Source organism: Pogoniulus pusillus, chromosome 37 (assembly GCF_015220805.1).
Source record: "Pogoniulus pusillus isolate bPogPus1 chromosome 37, bPogPus1.pri, whole genome shotgun sequence".
Taxonomy (NCBI): domain Eukaryota; kingdom Metazoa; phylum Chordata; class Aves; order Piciformes; family Lybiidae; genus Pogoniulus; species Pogoniulus pusillus.
In genome coordinates, this window is record NC_087300.1 from 5,273,448 (window position 1) to 5,290,798 (window position 17,351).

A 17,351-nucleotide genomic window follows, 5' to 3' on the forward strand; every position below is an offset into this window, starting at 1 on the left:
AAAGTGGGAATTTCAGTAACCTGTCCACAGAGATGTTCTTGGCTCCATCAGCTAAGGGTTCATCTCTATTATAAAGGCGTTTGGTCCAAAAACCCAAGAGAACATCTCTGAGCTCGTACACGTCACAAAACTATTGACCTGTGGGCACTGCCTGTAGCTACACAAGGATTTCTTGTTCATCTGTGGAGTACCAGCCTGTGTCATCAGGGCAACCACAGCAACACAGGCCACCAAAGAGACTCCAGCCTAAGAAAGGAAGAAGCCCATGATGGCCTCAAGTGCTGAGCCACCCAGCTGCTGGCTGCGTCCTTGGACAGCATGGCTGTCTCAGAGCCCACTCTAAAACAAACTGCAGTGTAAACAGGACACAGAGCTGACAGCAGACATGCTGCAGATGGCTGAAGCAGATCCTGCAGTGACCTGCTGTCCTCCCAAAGACCAGAGAACCAGCCTGACCTTCAGCACACGAGTCACTGTTGAGCTCTCTGGATGCTCTTCTGAAGGCTGGGAAGATGCAGAGACCTTCCCTCAAGAGGCATCTCAAAAGCATCTGATGTGGAGAGACAGTGGTTTCTCCAGAAGCTGAGACCATAGAACTGTACACAGGATTCCACTTAGGGAATTCTGGATATTTCCAAGCACCACCCAGCCTTTGGTGTGTCCCTGCCACTCCCTATGACAGGTTTAAGGAGTTCTTATTGCAAAACATACCTTTTGCTGCAGAGCATCCACTTTAATTAGTGCCCACAACTAACTATATTGCCAACATTTTTGTCTCCTATGCTATGCCACGAGTCTTAAAAGCAGACAAAAATGCAGCTCTGGCTGGGCAGGAATTAAACTAATGCTCACAACTCCATGCCTCCAAGGAAGAGCCTGCAAGAGAACCACATGGTCACCACCCCAGGAAAAGGAAAGATGATAGTACAAAAATAAGACAGCAGTCAGGCTTCACTTTTCCCACTGCCCAGCATCTTGACAAAGCAAATTAGGACAATGAGGCAGCTTCAACACCTCTATGGACACCAGAAGAAGATTACTGATGGCAAAGGCAGATATTTAAATATGAGAGACTGAGGAAACAGGCGAGAAAACGCTCCTCAGAAGTGGACACTAAACGAGTATTTGACAATCACACCTCCGCAGCAGCTCAAGAAACCTTCCCTGAGCTGCCACCAGCACATGGCATTCACCAGACCCTCAGCCTGGTCCATGGGGCCTTCCCCATGCCCCGGGAAAAGGCTTTTCATGTGCGAATCATCACTATGATTTCCCAAGACGGGGAAGCAGTGGAGGTGCTAAGGCCATCACCGGAGATGCGAGTCAGCGGAGAGCAATTCCCCCAACGCAACTCACCGCACCCAGGGGTAACTGTAAAACAAACCCAACACTGCCCTCGGTTCTCACGAAAGAGCCACAGGTACAAGCACTGACACAGCTGGAAACCAGACCAGAAAACGTTACCTTTTCTTAGGAAAACTTAATCGACGGCAAGAGAATTGCGTTCATTTAACAAACCAACCCACCAGCACCAGTCTGAAGGGTGCTGAGCCGTCTGTTAAGCGCAGGATGCAAACCGTGACTCTGAGCCTTTGTTTAACCCACACACACGCACAAAAAGCAAAGCTTTGCCTGGCCCTTCCCAACCCCTGGGAACCTCTGGACACAGCAGCCGAGGAGGGGCTGTTGGAAACGTCTCTGCTATGCGTGCGAGCGTTTGGGTTATTCCCTACTGTAATGGCTGGGTAAAGTTTCAGCTTTCTTTAATAAAAGACAGCTCAAGCGCTGCAGCTGCACGGCCCGGAGCGGGCACGGCCCCGAGGACTTTTTCCTTCGGCAAACGGTTCAGGCTGTGCTTCCCGGGACAGCCGGCGCAGAGCTCTCCGGGCCAGATACATCCCGGGTAGGGACGCAGCAAACGCGGCCAAGGCCGGTGCTGCCCAGTCGCCCCAGAGCGCCAGGGAGCCAGGGAGCCTCGCCGCAGGGACACCTTCCTTCCAGCCTCTCCCCGCTTCCCTGGGCCGCAGCGGACGTTGGCTCCCGCCGCCGGTCCCGGACTCCCGCCACTACCCGTCCCGACCCACCTGGTCCGTGTCCCGGAGCCGTATCCGGCTCGCTGCTCGCCCGGCGGTGAGAAAACTCCTCTCGATTCGGCTCTCCTCGACTCTACTCGCCAGCCCCACGGCGCGGCGCGGAGCCCGACCCGGGGCGGGGCCGAGGGGCGGCGGGCTGGGCTGGGCCGGGCCGGGGGCGGTGGACTCAGTCGCCCGGTGCCCGCCCCGCACAAGCTCCCGCTCCGAGTGGATGCGAGCGGCACCCTGCCGACAGCTCGGGCATCCGTCCCCGACCCCAGCGGGATGCGCACCGCGGTGCAGCGGTACGCCCCTCCTGGGGCAGCCAGTCCGGCGTTAGTGCTTTCGCCTCTCCGTTCGCTCCCGGGCCGCCATCCCAGAGCCCAGCTGCGGCGGACCCGCCCGCCCCTCGTTCTCTCTGCGAGGCAAGGCAAAGCGCAGCGCCGTCAGCGGCTCGGGAGTGTGCCGGTGCCGGGCTCCAGCAGAACTGGCCGGCTACGGGCTCTTCTGTCCCCGAGCAGGCCATGGAGAAACGCACCAGCTCCCGACCCCAGGGCAGTCCCGGTCTCGGTTCCCGGCACCGAGCAGCACGGAGCAGCGCCCCGGCGCTGCCCACACCGCCTCCTGCCCCGTGGTTCCCCCTTCTGGCCGCGCCGGCTCCACGCAATGGGCTGGGGGAAGACACGCGTAGAGCTCGGCGGGTGCCCGGTCATACCGGCCCCCGAACGGGGCTCGGAGCGCGGCGGACAAGCCGCACCAGGCAAACAGAAAGGCCCGGCTATGCCGCCACGGCAGGAGCCTTTGAAGGATGCGCCCGGCGCCGCGGGGAGCCCCGGTCAGGCCGGCGAGGGGGCGGGACCGGCCGTGGCCATGGAGACGGAGCCGTCTCTGCCCCCGCGGCGCCGCCCCTTCCGCCTCCCGGGCAGCGTGGGGCTGCCGCGGCACCGGGACCCGCCGGGGCACCGCAGCCGGGCGTGGATCTGGGATCGGACGAGCAGAGGCCATCGCCATGTCGTCCGCCTTCAAGAAAGCTGCCAAATCCGGGCAGCGCCCGCATCGGGAGCGGGCACAGGTCGGTGCGCGGGGCCAGGCCGAGCCGGGCCGGGCCGGGCTGGTTTGGAATGTGCCAGGCCGGGCCAGGCCTGCCGCGGGGGGCTGGGGTCAGCGCCGGCAGCCACCCATGGCCCTTCTGCCTTTCTCCCCTAGCCTGCCTCCCGGAAGAAGCTCGGCTTGCTGGAGAAGAAGAAGGATTACCGGATCCGCGCCCGGTGAGTGGCGGCGCCGCCGGGGGAGGGCGGCTGGGGTGAGCCGGGGCTGGCCCGAGCGGCTTCCGCAGCGCAGCGCCGGGATGGCGGCGGCGGTCCGCAGGCAGCGCGGGCGGTAGTCCCGGCATGGCTGTCCCCGATCCGCCTGCCAGGCTCTTTGGTGGAACCGTGACAGCGAAAGATCCCTGCGCTGAGGCAGGGGAAGGGCAGCGTGGAGGGCGAAAGCATTATAGTGTAGCTACTGCTGTGATTAGTGCTGAACTGAGCTGTATCCTCCGTCTTTAATGGCTGGTTCTGAAGAAGATCCAGGAGTTCGAAGCAGCTCAGTAAGCTTTGCAGAATAGGGAAGGTGCTCCCAGTGCTCCCTTAACACGGTTGGACACTATTCATTTCCTCCAAAGCTGTTTGTTGGTGTACAGCTCCATATTTGGAGGCTTATCAAAGTGCTGAGCGTCACGTTGAAGGACCCAGCATCTCCTCAGGGAGTGTGAACATGGAGAAGCTGCTGAACAACTTCTGATTTGCTTTTGTTTTTGCCAGTGACTACCACAAGAAACAAAATGCACTCAGAGCACTTGAAAAGAAAGCTCTGGACAAGAATCCCGATGAGTTCTACTTTAAAATGATACGTTCACAGCTCAAGGTGAGAATCTGAATTGCTTTCAAGCAGGGTTATGACTGTTGCTCTAAGTAACTTCTTTTTTGTTTACCTTGGGTTTGGTTTAATTTACAAGGTAGTAAATCACAGTATCACAGTATCACAGTATGGGGGGTTGATAGCAATTTTCTAGTCTCACAGTATCACCAAGGTTGGAAGAGACCTCACAGCTCATCAAGTCCAACCCTTTACCACAGAGCTCAAGGCCAGACCATGGCACCAAGTGCCACGTCCAGTCCTGCCTTGAACAGCTCCAGGGACGGCGACTCCACCACCTCCCCGGGCAGCCCATTCCAGTGTCCAATGACTCTCTCAGTGAAGAACTTTCTCCTCACCTCGAGCCTAAATTTCCCCTGGCACAGCTTGAGGCTGTGTCCTCTCGTTCTGGTGCTGGCCACCTGAGAGAAGAAAGCAACCTCCCCCTGGCCACAACTACCCCTCAGGTAGTTGCAGACAGCAATAAGGTCACCCCTGAGCCTCCTCTTCTCCAGGCTAACCAATCCCAGCTCCCTCAGCCTCTCCTCATAGGGCTGTGCTCAAGGCCTCTCCCCAGCCTCGTCGCCCTTCTCTGGACACACCTAAGCATCTCAATGTCCCTCCTAAATCAGCAGAGTTGGTTTGGTGCCTGTGGAAGGCTTTGAAGAGAATGAGGGGCAAAGGACAAAAGGTTCTTTTGCTTTTGCTATTAGGACCCATAGTGCAGTGTAACTGGAGTGGTATCTGTAAGTGTTGTGTCTGCCTGATTGCAGGATGGAGTTCATGTAGTGAAGCAGCCAAAGGATGAAGTGACCCCAGAACAGATGAAACTGATGAGGACCCAGGATATTAAATATGTGGAAACAAAAAGAGTGGCAGAAGCCAAGGTAATGCTTCACTTCTTCAGTGTTTCCCAGTTTGCTCAGAATTGTTCTGTTTTATGGTAGTGATTGCTGTGGTGTTTAGGTTTAGTGAGATCTGACTGGGTAGTGCTGCAAGTGACAGATGGAAATGTGAGTGGAGTTGAGCATATAGGACCTGAAGGTACACTGAGTAACAAAAACTGTACTACACATGATAAAACAGTAACTTCTGATGTGGATTTCAGGCATCAAAGATGTGCTTTTGCTTCTCTTCTTTTGTAAAGAACTGAGGGTTGTTAAAAAACTTATATATATATATAAGAACTTATGTGTACTATAAAGAGCTTGAGTGTTGTGGGCAGGCAATCAGTAGAAAATGTGTCCCACTGAAAATGTTTTTCTGGTCCCACATTGATCCACGCTGCAGATAAAAAGTTAAAGCAAGTCAGTCAGCTTTGAATTTTCCTTCCTCACTTTGCTGGTGATCTGGTGGCAACTGTCCCCTCTTTTGCCTTTTGCCATACATGTAACTTAATGCTTTGAAAAGGGCTTTGTGCATGTTTGGGGGGGTTAACACCTGAAAGCAGCTAGCATCTACTCAGAAGGCTTACGGGAACGTGGTATAAACGTGGGCTGGATGTATTGTCTAAGATCCCATGGGAAGGAAGGGTTTGGACGCTCGACGAGCAGACAGGCACTGTCGGGGGGGTGTTCTGTGCCCGGCTTGGCAGTGCCCATGAATTCTCTTCCCGCAGAAAATCGAGCGGCTGAAGTCCGAGCTCCATCTGCTGGACGCCGAGGGGAAGAGCCCCAACAAGCATCTCTTCTTCCTGGACAGCCGCAAAGAAGGCAAGGTTCAGACTGCTGCTGGCAGAAGCCTTCTGGGATGATCCGTTGGTGGCTGTTTGAAACAGTACAGTGCTTCCTTCGTGCTTTTGTCATACAGAAGACTGGTTTTGCCTACTTCAGGTGGTCTAGACATCTCTCTTGGGATCTAGATCAGACCTCAGTTTTGCAGGAGCTGTGTTGCTGGGGTGCCCTTTGCTGACCCTGCTTAAGCTGCATGTTTGGAAGGTTTGCTGAGCATCCAAGAAGTCCATGTGAGTTTCTCTCTTTTTATTTACAGTTCAGGAGTTTGATATTGCAACTCACCTGGATACGCTCCCAGAGCTTGTGGGTAGGGTGTACAACCGACCGACCATTGCGACGCTGCAGAAGGAGACTCTGAAGGGAGCTACTGATCCTGTCCAGTTAAAGGTACTGTTGCTGTTTGTGTTCTGATTACCTTAATGTTCTACATCTTTTGGGTAATAAGCACTAAAGAGGATTCCTTGGACTTGTGGAGGACAACAAAGTTCATCCTGGTGACACAGGGCTGTAGTGGAAGTCACTGAATCATCAAGCGCCTGGAGGTTACAATCAGATCTTCTCCTGGACCAACATGGAAATTGTGATCAGTTGTATTCTAGTTCCCATGGATTATAAATCAAGAGTTGTGGCCTATGGACCAGAAGGGAATAGTAGAAATCTGATTAGGCAGTTTCCTTGGCAACACTGGATATATTTGCTGCACTGCATGACATGCACCTATGGGATTGGCTTTTCACTGGATTGCTGCAATTTTAAGTGTGAGTTTTGCAGCATCCACTGTTAAGTCTTCCCTCATGCCTCCCCAGAAACACCCTTACATCCCTGAACAGGGATGTGGAGAAGCTTATTCCAACATAGATGTGTTTGTTGTTGGGCATTTTTCATTTAGATTCTGAGTCTGAAGTGTTTTGAAGTTCAATATTTGTCTCCCTCCTTTTCTTCTCGAAGACATCCAAGCTGTAGTCTCACTTCCTGGCTTTCCTAATTTAAAGTTTTGGGGTCCTTCAGGATTGCTTATGCAATCAGCTTTGATTGTGATGTTTTAACATCACAGCACTTCTATCCTAGAAGTGGCTATATACAGCTTGAACGTGGCAAACACCTCTGAAGTAGGTTAGATCTGTTGGGCAGGCCTATGAGCCTGAGCTTATCTGTGCGAGACAAAAGCAAAGTTGTCTGAAATTGCCAATCAGTAAATTTGTAACCTGCTGTTTTCTGAACCAGATGGCAGATAACAACCCCTCCTGTGGTCCCTTTTTTCCTTGCCAGCTTTCTCATGTTGGCTTGTCAGTAAAGCAGTTGGGCAAGTTGTAGGCTGACAAGTTTTCTTTTCCAAATGCCTGAGTCATATTTTAGACGTGTTGGGATTCGCTCTCCTTAGTTTAATTACTTGAATCACACCTGCAGTAATGCCACTTTTGTGCTGGAAAAGCCATCTGCTCTTCCTAGGTAAAACATGACCAAACAAGTTGCATTTTGGGAGGCCTCTGTGCAGTTCCTAAGCACTTCAGGAATTGATCTCAGGTCTTTTTCTTTGTCCTTTTTGTTTGTTTGGGTTTTTTTGTCCCTCCTCTGGATAAGTTTAGGTTTCGTTAGGGAGTTAAACATTACCTGGCAATCAACAATGAAATGCAGACAGCTTAGAAGAATGAAATTCTAACCACTTACTGAGCAGCATCTAAACTGGGTTAGAAGAGGTTCAGGGTTTTATGTGTGGATTTAGGAGATCAAAACAAGCACAAAGAAGGCCCAACTAGAAAACCTCCAGTATGACAATCAAGATTTTAAAATGGTTCTCTGAAATCTAGCCATATCACTGAAGCAGCATTCTTTAACAGATCCACAGAAACATCCAGGTTGGCAAAGCCCCTCAAGATCACCAAGTCTAACCTCTAACCCTACTCTGCAAGATTCGCCTGAAACCATATCTCTAAGCACCCCAAAGATTAGTAAATGTATGCAAAGTTTGTGAGGTCCAAGTGCCTCAGAAGTCAGTCAGCTACAGACCATAGTGTCTTGCTCCTCTCTCTGTCTTAAAAAAGCTTCTTTTTGTTTTTCCCTCCAGAAATTAGCCCAGCAAAGGAAGAATCAGTACAACCTCCTGAGGCAGCGCATTGAAAGAGAGAAGGCCATGTTTGTTGTGGCACAGAAAATCCAGACACGTAAAGATCTTTTGGTGAGAGATTTAGTTCTGGTTCTTTGGTTTTGCTTGCGCATTTTGTCACTCTGATCTCAGCCTGACGCTTCCAGGTAACTCCAAAAAACTAAGTGATCCTCTTACAGCATGGAAAAAGGGGATAAAGCATTCCAGTTGTGCCATGGCTGGTAAATAGTATCTGCTAGTTGAACTCATAGAATCAGTCAAGGTTGGAAGGAACCACAAGGAGCAGCCAGTTCCAACCCCCCTGCCATGCCCAGGGACACCCTACCCTAGAGCAGACTGCCCACAGCCTCAGCCAGCCTGGCTTTAAACATCTTCAGGCCTGGGGCCTCAACCACCTCCCTGGGCAACCCATTCCAGGCTTTCACCACTCTCATTCTCAACAATTCCTCCTCACATCCAGTCTGACTCTCCCCACCTCCAGCTTTGCTCCATTCCCCCCAGTCCTGTCACTACCTGATAGCCTACAAAGTCCCTCCCCAGCTTTTTTGTAGGCCCCCTTCAGATACTGGGAGGCCACAAGAAGGTCACCTGGGGCCTGCACAGCCCCAACTCTTTCAGTCTATGCTCACAGCAGAGCTGCTACAGCCCTCTGATCATCCTCCTGGCCCTGCTCTGGACACGCCCCATCATCTCCACATCCAGCAGAGAGAAAGACTTAGCTTTGGAATGGTGCTCACAAGTCTCTAAAGTGCTGTTGCCACCCTCAAGTACAAGCAGAGCATGAGGAGCAGCAGGGGCAGGGAACTGTTTCTGTAGGTTATGAGAAGACCTTAAAAAGCCCAATGGCCAATAAATGGTTTGTCTTACTGGGACTCACCCTTTACTGGCACCTGTGAACAGAGCATGTTGTGCTTGAGAATCAAGAGGTGAAAAAGCAGATGGAGACAACAGCTCTCATCTGAACAGTGCAAAGTGCCTTGTCAGTCCAAGCCAGGGCCTTCTGTATGAAGTGGGAATTTTCTTCTTAATTGGCAACAAATCTTTTTCCTTGTTCTTTTTTTTCCAGGACAAAACCCATAAAGTAAAGGTGAAGAAAGAGACAACAAACAGTCCAGCTATTTATAAATTCAAGTTTCAGCGTAAGCGTTAACCATCCCAGCAAACAACTCTTACCATCCTTGCTTACAAAGGAAGAGAAGGAAGAGGATTCTCCTCATGAGGGACCGAGGCACCATTCGTGCTTCACTGCAGTCTCCTACTGCTGTTACAATTACTGTGGGCCTGCAGTATACATATTGTATCTAATTAATTGATTAATAAATCAGAGTTTGTTCTCTTGGTATTTGCAGTGGGGAGCCTCGGGTGGTGCCTGAACAGTCTGGTAATACACACCATAAGCAATCACTGAGAAGTCAAGGTCAGAATTTGGCCTAGAGATGGGTTCGTGCAGCACGTGCTGCACTGGGACCCTGATGTGACACATCCAAAACCACCAGAGGCTTCAGATCAGCTTTTCCATCTGTCTTTTTCCTATCAGGTTAAAAGCTGAATTATTTATTACCTTTCTAATAACTTACCCACCCTTCCCCCCTTTAAATCTCTTAAATCTTCCATTCCACTTAATCTGCACCAAGCATTGCACTTTAGAACCTAAGAGGCAAAAGGCATCGCTGAGGGCATGTGGCCACTTTTGGGCACTGCGTTAGCAGTGGGGATTGTTTCTGCCACGATGGAGAACGAAAGGAGAACTTAACCTTTACGGATGAACTTGAGGGCTGAGGAGCTGTTTGTGCTTTCCCTGCTTTCTCCCATGCAGTTCCCGGTGCTGCCAACCAGGTGTGACAGATGATACTGAAACACACACACAGAGGCAGTGCGGGAGCCAAGCGCGGGGCAAAGCTCAGGTGCTTGTTGCAGCGTTGGTGGTTGGAGGGGGTGTCAGTGAGAACAATGGAGCGTCCTGGAGCAGTTGGGGCAAGTTGGGAGCCTGGGCGTAAGCATTCCTGCTCTTATCTCACTCACCCGTGCCGTGCCTGCCAGCACGCAGCGCAGGCCCGTGCAGGATGGGGACTGTTCCCGGGCGCTTCCCACGGCGGGAGCTCTCCCTGCTGCTCCCTGCAAGGAACGTGGCGTTTTTGGCTGCTGAGGGACAGCTGCAGACCGGGTTTCTGGGATATTTCCTCTGGGAAGGGATTTAGGGAGGCTTTTCCCTTAAAGCAGATGCGGTACGCCCGTGCACCAGATTCCACCGGTAACAGCGCGGGTGTCAGGCGGCCGGGGCGGGGCAGGCAGCGAACTGCACCGTGTGGGAACCTTCCTGGTTCTTCTCCCTGCCGAAGAAGCACGCACGGCTGGAGGCTGCAATGCATTTCCCCGGCAGTTACCTCCTCGCCGCCAGCAGAATCGGCAGTGGGTCCCCGGTGCGGACGCAGTGGCTCGGCCCGGCCGGCAGGGGGCAGCAGCGCCTCGCCGCGTCGCGACCAGCGCGGCAGGCTCGGGAGCAGCGGTTCCCGCGGTCCCAGCGCTTCCTTCGGGCCGTTGTCGCCGGTGTCCCCGGGTGCCCCGGGCAGGGCTCTCCAGCCGATCCTGCCGGAGCAGCTCGCTCTGGCTCGGTGGTGTTCACGGGAGGTCCGTTCCCCGCTGTCGCCAGTCCCGCGCCGTCGGGGTTTGCCCTGAACCCCGCGTTCCGCGGCGAGGGTAACCAAAGCCCCGAACCCACCTCCTCTACAGCCGCTAAGTCCCGAGGCTGCGCATCCAGCCCCGGCAGAGCACGGGCTCGTTTCACGGTGGCTCGGAACGGAAGCCAGGGGATGTGTAACGGCAGCTCCCTGACCGGCAGCCGGAGCGGGCACATCCCGAGGGACGCCGAGAGCCAGACTTTGGGAAAGCTGCCGAGTTCACCTCTGGTTCTGGGCACCTTTTGTTTCTGAAGCAGAGAGCTCCCATCCTCACCGGCTGGGGCTCGTTGAAGAGAGATGATTAGACTGAGATTGAGGTGGATAAATATTTGATCCTTATCCCGGGTTAATTTTACTTGCATTGGGAGAGTTACTGGAAAGGATGGGAAGCAAAACGGCAGTTCCAGGGGGAGATCTGAGGAGCTGCTGCCTGCCAGGAACTGGGGCGGGACAACCCGAACAGGAGCAGCCCAAGAGCCTGATGCTGCAAGTGCCCAGTGCAGTGTGGGTTGCGATGGGCACAAATGATCTAAACCCTGGAAGAGAGCCATCTCTTCCCCGTGAACGAGCGAGGTATTATTGGATGCATTAAGTAGCTGGGAGGCTTTGAGTGATCATTGCTCTCACCATGGTAATCACAGATCAAATGCCACACCACTTCTGGTGGTGGCCCTCACCTGTCTGCTGGCACACAGGAGCTGCGAGCTCTCGGTGAGATGTGGCAATTTCATCTTCACTGTACAGGGTACGAGGAGCAAAAGTGGTGCCTGTTCCAAGTTACTTTTCCCTGGAAACCTATGAAAGTCTTAAAGGGAAACAAGAGCCTTGTTAGACTGGTGGTGTTACATCAAGCAGACCTCTTGCTGGATCCCAACCACAAAAGCCTAGGCACAAATCCAGTTAGCTATGGTTTATCATGTGGCCACAACAGACAGAAAGGAGGCAGCAGCTCTTGTGCTCAACCATGTTTCATCTACTACCTGCAATGTTCAATGATTTGATGGGTGCTGATCTCTGACCTTCCACCTTAGCAGACAGGGTTGACCCACACCTACTAACCTTCAAAACTCCCACCAGCTACCAGCAAAAGAACTGCACCAGCTGAAAGAGCAAATCCAAACCAAAGAAAAAGCTCTTTTACCACTGTGGAATTTCACAACATTACTGTGGCTCACTGTCCAGAGAAACATTCCCAGGCAAGTTAATACTGAAGATGGGTTAAACACTGTCTTCTGCTGCCATGACCTGGTTCCCTATAGCACAGATGAAAGGGGCTCTGATGGGAGGGAGAATCCACTTTGGTTTTTCTTGGCAGACAAGCCTGTACACTTTTGAAAGTGTGAGGAGCAAAAGTAGTGTCCAGGTTCTATTTCTCAGGAAAATCTGCAGTCTTATTTCACATCTGGACAGGACCTATCTGTAAATAGCTTCCCACATCCAACATCCCATTCAGCCCTAAACCACTGAAAGGGTCCAGGAAGACTCAACATCTTAACAGCACAAAACACACAACCAGCTCAGCCACAGTGCATCATCTGAAGGGAGACATTGGTGGGATCTGGCATCCTCTTAGCTGGGCCCTCATGGGGAAGAACAGAGGGAAACGGCCCACAGCTATTTTCTGCTTGTGATAATTATAGTATCAAAGTCTGAACCAACAGGTTCTTTAAGCAAGGAGATTCCCAGCAGCTTGCAAGATACAGATATCAAAATATCCCACAGATTCATGGCTCAGGTTTCAGGTGACTCAGAATAATATTGTGCTATATAATAATTCCATGTAATTCCTTATTCAAGCTGAAGAACTCAATTGGTAATGACTGTCCATAAAAGTTAATAGTAGGCTACATTAAAACACTTGCAGGATTATTTCTGGGCAACTGCAGCAATATATTACTAGCAGGAGAATCATCACCAGCCCTCAGGGTGGCTTCCTGTAGGCCCCACTTTCCAGCCTGAACCAGACTGGGGACCAGCACATGGGGATCACTCACCCCATTCCTGGGGCATGGCGAGGGAAGCCAACACACCAGGGGAGGCTCCAGAGCCCTTCATAGGCAATCACTGCCAGGTCTGTACCAGCAGCTTGGTGCTGTGGCAGCTGGAGGGATACTCAGGAACCTCAGAGTCATCCTCATGGTCTTCTGTCAGCAGAGCTGAGCAGGGAGGTTTTGATCCCACCCATCCCACCACTCTCACATGATTTCCATGTCAGGAGTCTACTCACCAAGAGCTCAGTAGTTTGGCAGCCCAGAGTCCAGTGGCTGCTGTCCAGTGTTGCCAGCAGGACAATGGTGGTGGTCCAGGGGTGGGATTGCAGGTGTCTCCAGCTGGCATGCTTGGCTGCTCTGGACTGTCACCAAGACCCTGCTGTCCTCACAGTGAGGTTCAGCTAAGGTGACTTGCCCAAGGGCACCGAGGAGAAAAGGGTGGTGGAGTTCTTCCACTCAAGCCTGAGCAGCTTCACAGCAGGGAGTTGAAAGAGCAGGATGTAAATCAGGAATGACTAATTGCTGCTCAACCTCTCTCTTCCAGTACTCCTTGGCCACCCAGACCTTTACCCACCTGGCTGGGAGCAGCACAGGGACTGCTAACAGCCAGGAACAGCCCAGGCACAGGGTATCATCCCCATTCCCACTGGTGCACGCTTGTACACAGCCCTCCATTTCCCTCCAAACAGAAATGTTCCTGCCCAAATACCATTACAAGGGGTGTGTGTGTCAAACAAATAAATACCTGCTGCTGCTTCCACTGGGAGAAGCCAGGCACTAGAGCAGACCAAGTGCTGTGCAAAGTGAAAGCAGCAAACATTCGCTTTGCCATCCCTACAGTTATATACCTGAAGCTTTTAGTGCCTTGAGAGAGCCAAGGTGAGCAGCACTGCCTGGAGCAGGTAGGAGCCCATTATTTAGTGAGAACATATTCCCAGGATGTCTCTGGCTTGGCAGACCCAGAGACTGAAACAGTAAGTGAGTGCATATAGATCATCGTTTACTGAAGCACAAGCCCTGATGCACCTTTCTAGGGAAGCTCTAATTTATTATGCATTGTCATTAGCTGCAGCAGGCAGCAGGGCCTTCATTAGAGCTAGAGTTAAGGTCTGTTTTGGCTGCCTCATCAGCACCAGTGAACTGCGTCCCTGCGAGGTTTGATACAATTTAATTAACCTAATTAAAAGCTCTGATTGCAGAGATGATTGGGGTAGAGCCAGCAGCAACTGCATATTTATAACGAGCTGGAAGGTGTGGGACTGGAGCCAAATGATATGCATCTCTAATGAGCTGGTGCTATTGAAGTGTGGATTTGGAACACTAACATTTATTTTTGGCAACAATGGCCAGTTTATCTTCCTGATAGAAACGATCACAGCTTGATCGCGTGTAGCAAGGAGCTCGGTGCTGCGCTCCTGGGGCTTCTCCGTCCCAGTGGCAGCCCCACACAAGCGCCCCACCACAGCCCTGCTGCTCCCCACCGATCCCCTCCACACCTCTGCAGGCGGATGGATGTGGCACACAGCACACCCCCCCCCCCCCGCCCCCGAAGCTCTCATGCCTGCCTGCGCGACGCAGCACACAGCGTGCGTGAGCCCAAAGCACACACCGGCAGCCCCAGGTAAGCCAGAGGCAAGGTGCCAGCAGATTCCCTTCCCCAGCCACCACTTCTGCCCACTCCTGACCATCCTGCCCCACAGCCAGGCTGGTCTCCCAAGACAAGGAACTGGCCTCTGTTACCCCTCCAGCTATTAAATACTCCTTACCCCAACCCTCTGCTGAGCACCTCAGTGCCCAGATAACAAACAGCCCGAAGCAAAGAGCTACCTACCCACACCCTAGCAGTGGCCATTCTCTTTCTCCAGGTGTAAAGGCTACAAAAGCTGTTCAGACCCAAAGCAAGATGTGCCAGCAGCTCCCATACCTGGCACAGTGCGCAGAGCTTCTGGGGGCCGTGGGGCTGCAGCTGGACAGGCAGAGCACAGCTCCTGGCTTTGGGACTGCAGGTGCAGGGTGTGGGCGGCACTGGTGGGGCTGCTGTGTGTTTCTCCAGGAGCCATCACTACTGACAGGCTGCTGTCTTTGCTGGGCAGGGCAGAGTGAACCACTCACTGATAACCACCCTCACCTGCCTCTCTTCTTCTTGGAGCAGTGGGTGACCGAGGCAGTAGCACAGGGCAGGGGGGTTGCTCCTCTTCACCTCTGCTTGGGTGCTCCCAGCCCCGGCTTTTGTCTCAGCACAGGGTCAAAGTGCTGTGGGCAGTCAGGGTGCAGTGTGCCTGGCAGCAGCAGCAGCAGCATGTCCCAGGGGTCCTGGGCAGCCAAGGTACAGCAGCAAGCCTGCTGAGCCACTTGGAAAATTTGATCCATGCTAATTATGCTGAGAAAGCCCTTCTGATAAGGAGCATGAAATGGGAGCGTAGATAATACTCATCTCTGAGTGCCATTAATCTTTAAAACTGGAACAATAAGTGAAAACACTGGAGGGCATATGAAGCAAGGTGTGACTCACATCTGCTCCTCCGCCGCCTGATTTATTGGCACAAGGCAACTTTCCTGCACTGTTTCAACAGAGCTGCATTACATAACAGCAGGGACTGTTTTGCTTGACTTTATCAATCAAAGTTTCCCCTCATCATCTCATGTCCTTCTTCCCTGGCACAGCCCAGGAGCACAGGAGATGGGTCCCTCAAACCCACTACTCTCACCTGGTTCTCAGTCTTTCCAGGGATGCCTCTTTCAGCCTGGCTGTAACACCAGCCCATGACAGCAGGGGCAGCTGGGGCAGGGCAGGAAGGTCTCCCCATGTCCAGTCTGGTCTGTGCCTCACAGACGAGGGGGTGGAGGATCCCTTTCCACCCCTGCAGGACAGGTGCTCACTGTGCTGCACTGGGAAGCATCTGGGGTACCTGTCCTCTCCCTGCACCGTACAGACACTCTCACTCTCTAAGCCAGAGCTCTCCAGGTTCTTTGCCACCCAGACGTGCCACATACCTCTTCACATTTCATGCCTTTCATTTCCAAATGGCTCTCTCTGGGATTCACTTTCTTTTATTTAAGTTGTGGATCTGCTGAAGTGACCTTTAAGCTGACTCTGAGGGAAGGTGGGCAGCTGCTTCCCGTTGCAGTCCCAGAAAGGCTGCTGACCTGTGGCTTTGAACAAGTTCAAAGCATTCCTTGCCTTTTGGCCATACCCTGCAATAGAGCCTTTGGATGGATTTTTTTTCTCCCACATTCCTGAAAAGACATCATCAGAGGCATTTCTCCTCATAGGCTCTTTAATATTTACACTGACTTTGTGAACACGTAATATATTCCACCTCTTTTTTAGCCTTTTAAAAGCACATGCCCCTTCTCAGTTGGAGGAAGCATGCTGGCTGCTGTGAAAGGCCAGCAGGACAAATAGATCTGGGGGGAATGCAGTTAGCTCTGAACCACCCTCACCTGGCTGCCTGCAGCTCACGGCACCATCCAGCAGCATCCTGGGGCAGCTGCAGACCTGAAGTGGCCTTGCTCAGTCCCACGTCTCCTGCTGCAAAAGAGAGACAGTCCTTAAAACCTTCCTCCCAGTCCTAACTAAGCCCAAAGCTGATCATCTTGTTAGCTGGAAGACAATCCAAATGCAAAACAAAATGCTTCTAAGAACTGTCCCATAGATTGCCAAGCATCTTATAAAGCCTGGCCATGGGCTTAACTATATCAGAATCATACAGATGCTTTTTGTCAAAACCACTCTAAAGCAGGAAGGCAGCAAGCAGCTTACAACCCAGAAGTGTCATAGATGCACTTGCAAATGTTTGTCCATAATTTTGTTGATTCCAGACTGTAAGTCCAGGAGGGACTGTCAGATCCTGTGTTCTGATCGCCTGCACGCTGCCATCCACTGCATTTCACTCAGAGAGCCCAGCCCGAGTCCAGCAGCTCCAGCTGGGATTTGGCATTTCAGTCCCGAAGAGGCTGTGCTGTAGCAGCCCCAAGCAGCAGGTTCACTCCTGCCCAGGGCTTTGGTGATGGCAGAGAAGTGCTGAGGGGAAGGATGCCTGGGTGCTCCTGAGAGCAAAATATGACTCCTGGGGAGGAGGAAGGCAAGACTTCTATAGTCCCTGGCATTTTCACTTGGACATGAACTTCTTCCTCACCTCAGACCTGGGGAATGCATGAGCTAGATGTATGTGAACAGGCCATAGCCAGAAACATCAATGAAGGCTTCAGGGTACTGTTCCTGTGCCTCATTCCACGTAGTGTGAAAGCCTCTGGGTGAGGTGCAACCTCCTGCCCCAACGAAATACACCAGGACAACTGTTCATGGAGGTAAAAACCCTCCTGCACCTTGGCAGAGGATGGGACACAGGCTGGCAAAGAGCAGCTCAGGGCAGGAAGGCCAGGAGGTGCGTGCCTGGGGAGGCTCTCCGGGTGTGTGGGACTCATGCTGAGGGCTGGGGTAGCAAGGAGGCTGCCTGCAATGGGAGGCCAGGCTGGGAGGGCTGGCCTGAGGTAGCCCCTGAGGTGGGCCAGGGCTGACAAGAGTGGTGAGGCACACAGCTGCGCCGAGGGTCACATTTTTTCAGCTCCTGTTGCCCTAACTAACAAATGTCCCAGGATGCAGACAATAATGTTTTTATGAGACTCTAAATTCTAAACTCAAATGCTCTTTGTGGTGGACTAATAGCCAACACGTGGCCCTTCGTCTCATGCTGAACTTTTGTGGTCCTGCAGGGGGAAAAAAGGCCCTGGTGAGCATTTACACTGAGCACTTTGTTCTCACAGCTTCGTAGGGCAAAGAGAATAATGTATTGAGACTCTCAGCCCGTGCCAGTTTGGCTTCATTTGTCCTTCTGAACTTGCCCTGAGAGATAATGTTTCCTTCTAATCTG

General features: G+C 52.5%; 2 protein-coding genes and 1 long non-coding RNA gene across 4 annotated transcripts in view; 1 reads left to right on the forward strand and 2 right to left on the reverse strand.

Annotated features, from left to right (window-relative positions):
• FHL3 (four and a half LIM domains 3) overlaps window positions 1–2,943 on the reverse strand; it is a 31,076-nt gene extending 28,133 nt beyond the window's left edge. The window contains exon 1 of one of the 2 annotated variants that reach the window (XM_064172394.1): window positions 2,085–2,943. The gene's annotated coding sequence lies outside the window, so the exon portion shown is untranslated. The remainder of the gene's footprint in view (window positions 1–2,084) is intronic. The other variant, XM_064172393.1, reaches the window with a different exon arrangement.
• A 29-nt stretch (window positions 2,944–2,972) lies between these two features.
• UTP11 (UTP11 small subunit processome component) lies at window positions 2,973–9,156 on the forward strand. Its single transcript, XM_064172396.1, has 8 exons — window positions 2,973–3,144; window positions 3,279–3,340; window positions 3,878–3,980; window positions 4,745–4,858; window positions 5,590–5,688; window positions 5,966–6,091; window positions 7,770–7,880; window positions 8,875–9,156. Exons 1-8 carry the CDS (start codon window positions 3,082–3,084, stop codon window positions 8,956–8,958), a joined length of 762 nt encoding a protein of 253 aa, XP_064028466.1. The 5' UTR covers window positions 2,973–3,081; the 3' UTR covers window positions 8,959–9,156.
• On the reverse strand, window positions 6,085–14,526 carry LOC135190716 (uncharacterized). Its single transcript, XR_010308611.1, has 4 exons — window positions 14,402–14,526; window positions 12,714–12,947; window positions 11,164–11,291; window positions 6,085–6,334 (listed from the first exon to the last, which is right to left on the reverse strand). It is a non-coding gene; the product is annotated as an uncharacterized LOC135190716 (long non-coding RNA).
• Window positions 14,527–17,351: the final 2,825 nt, after the last annotated feature.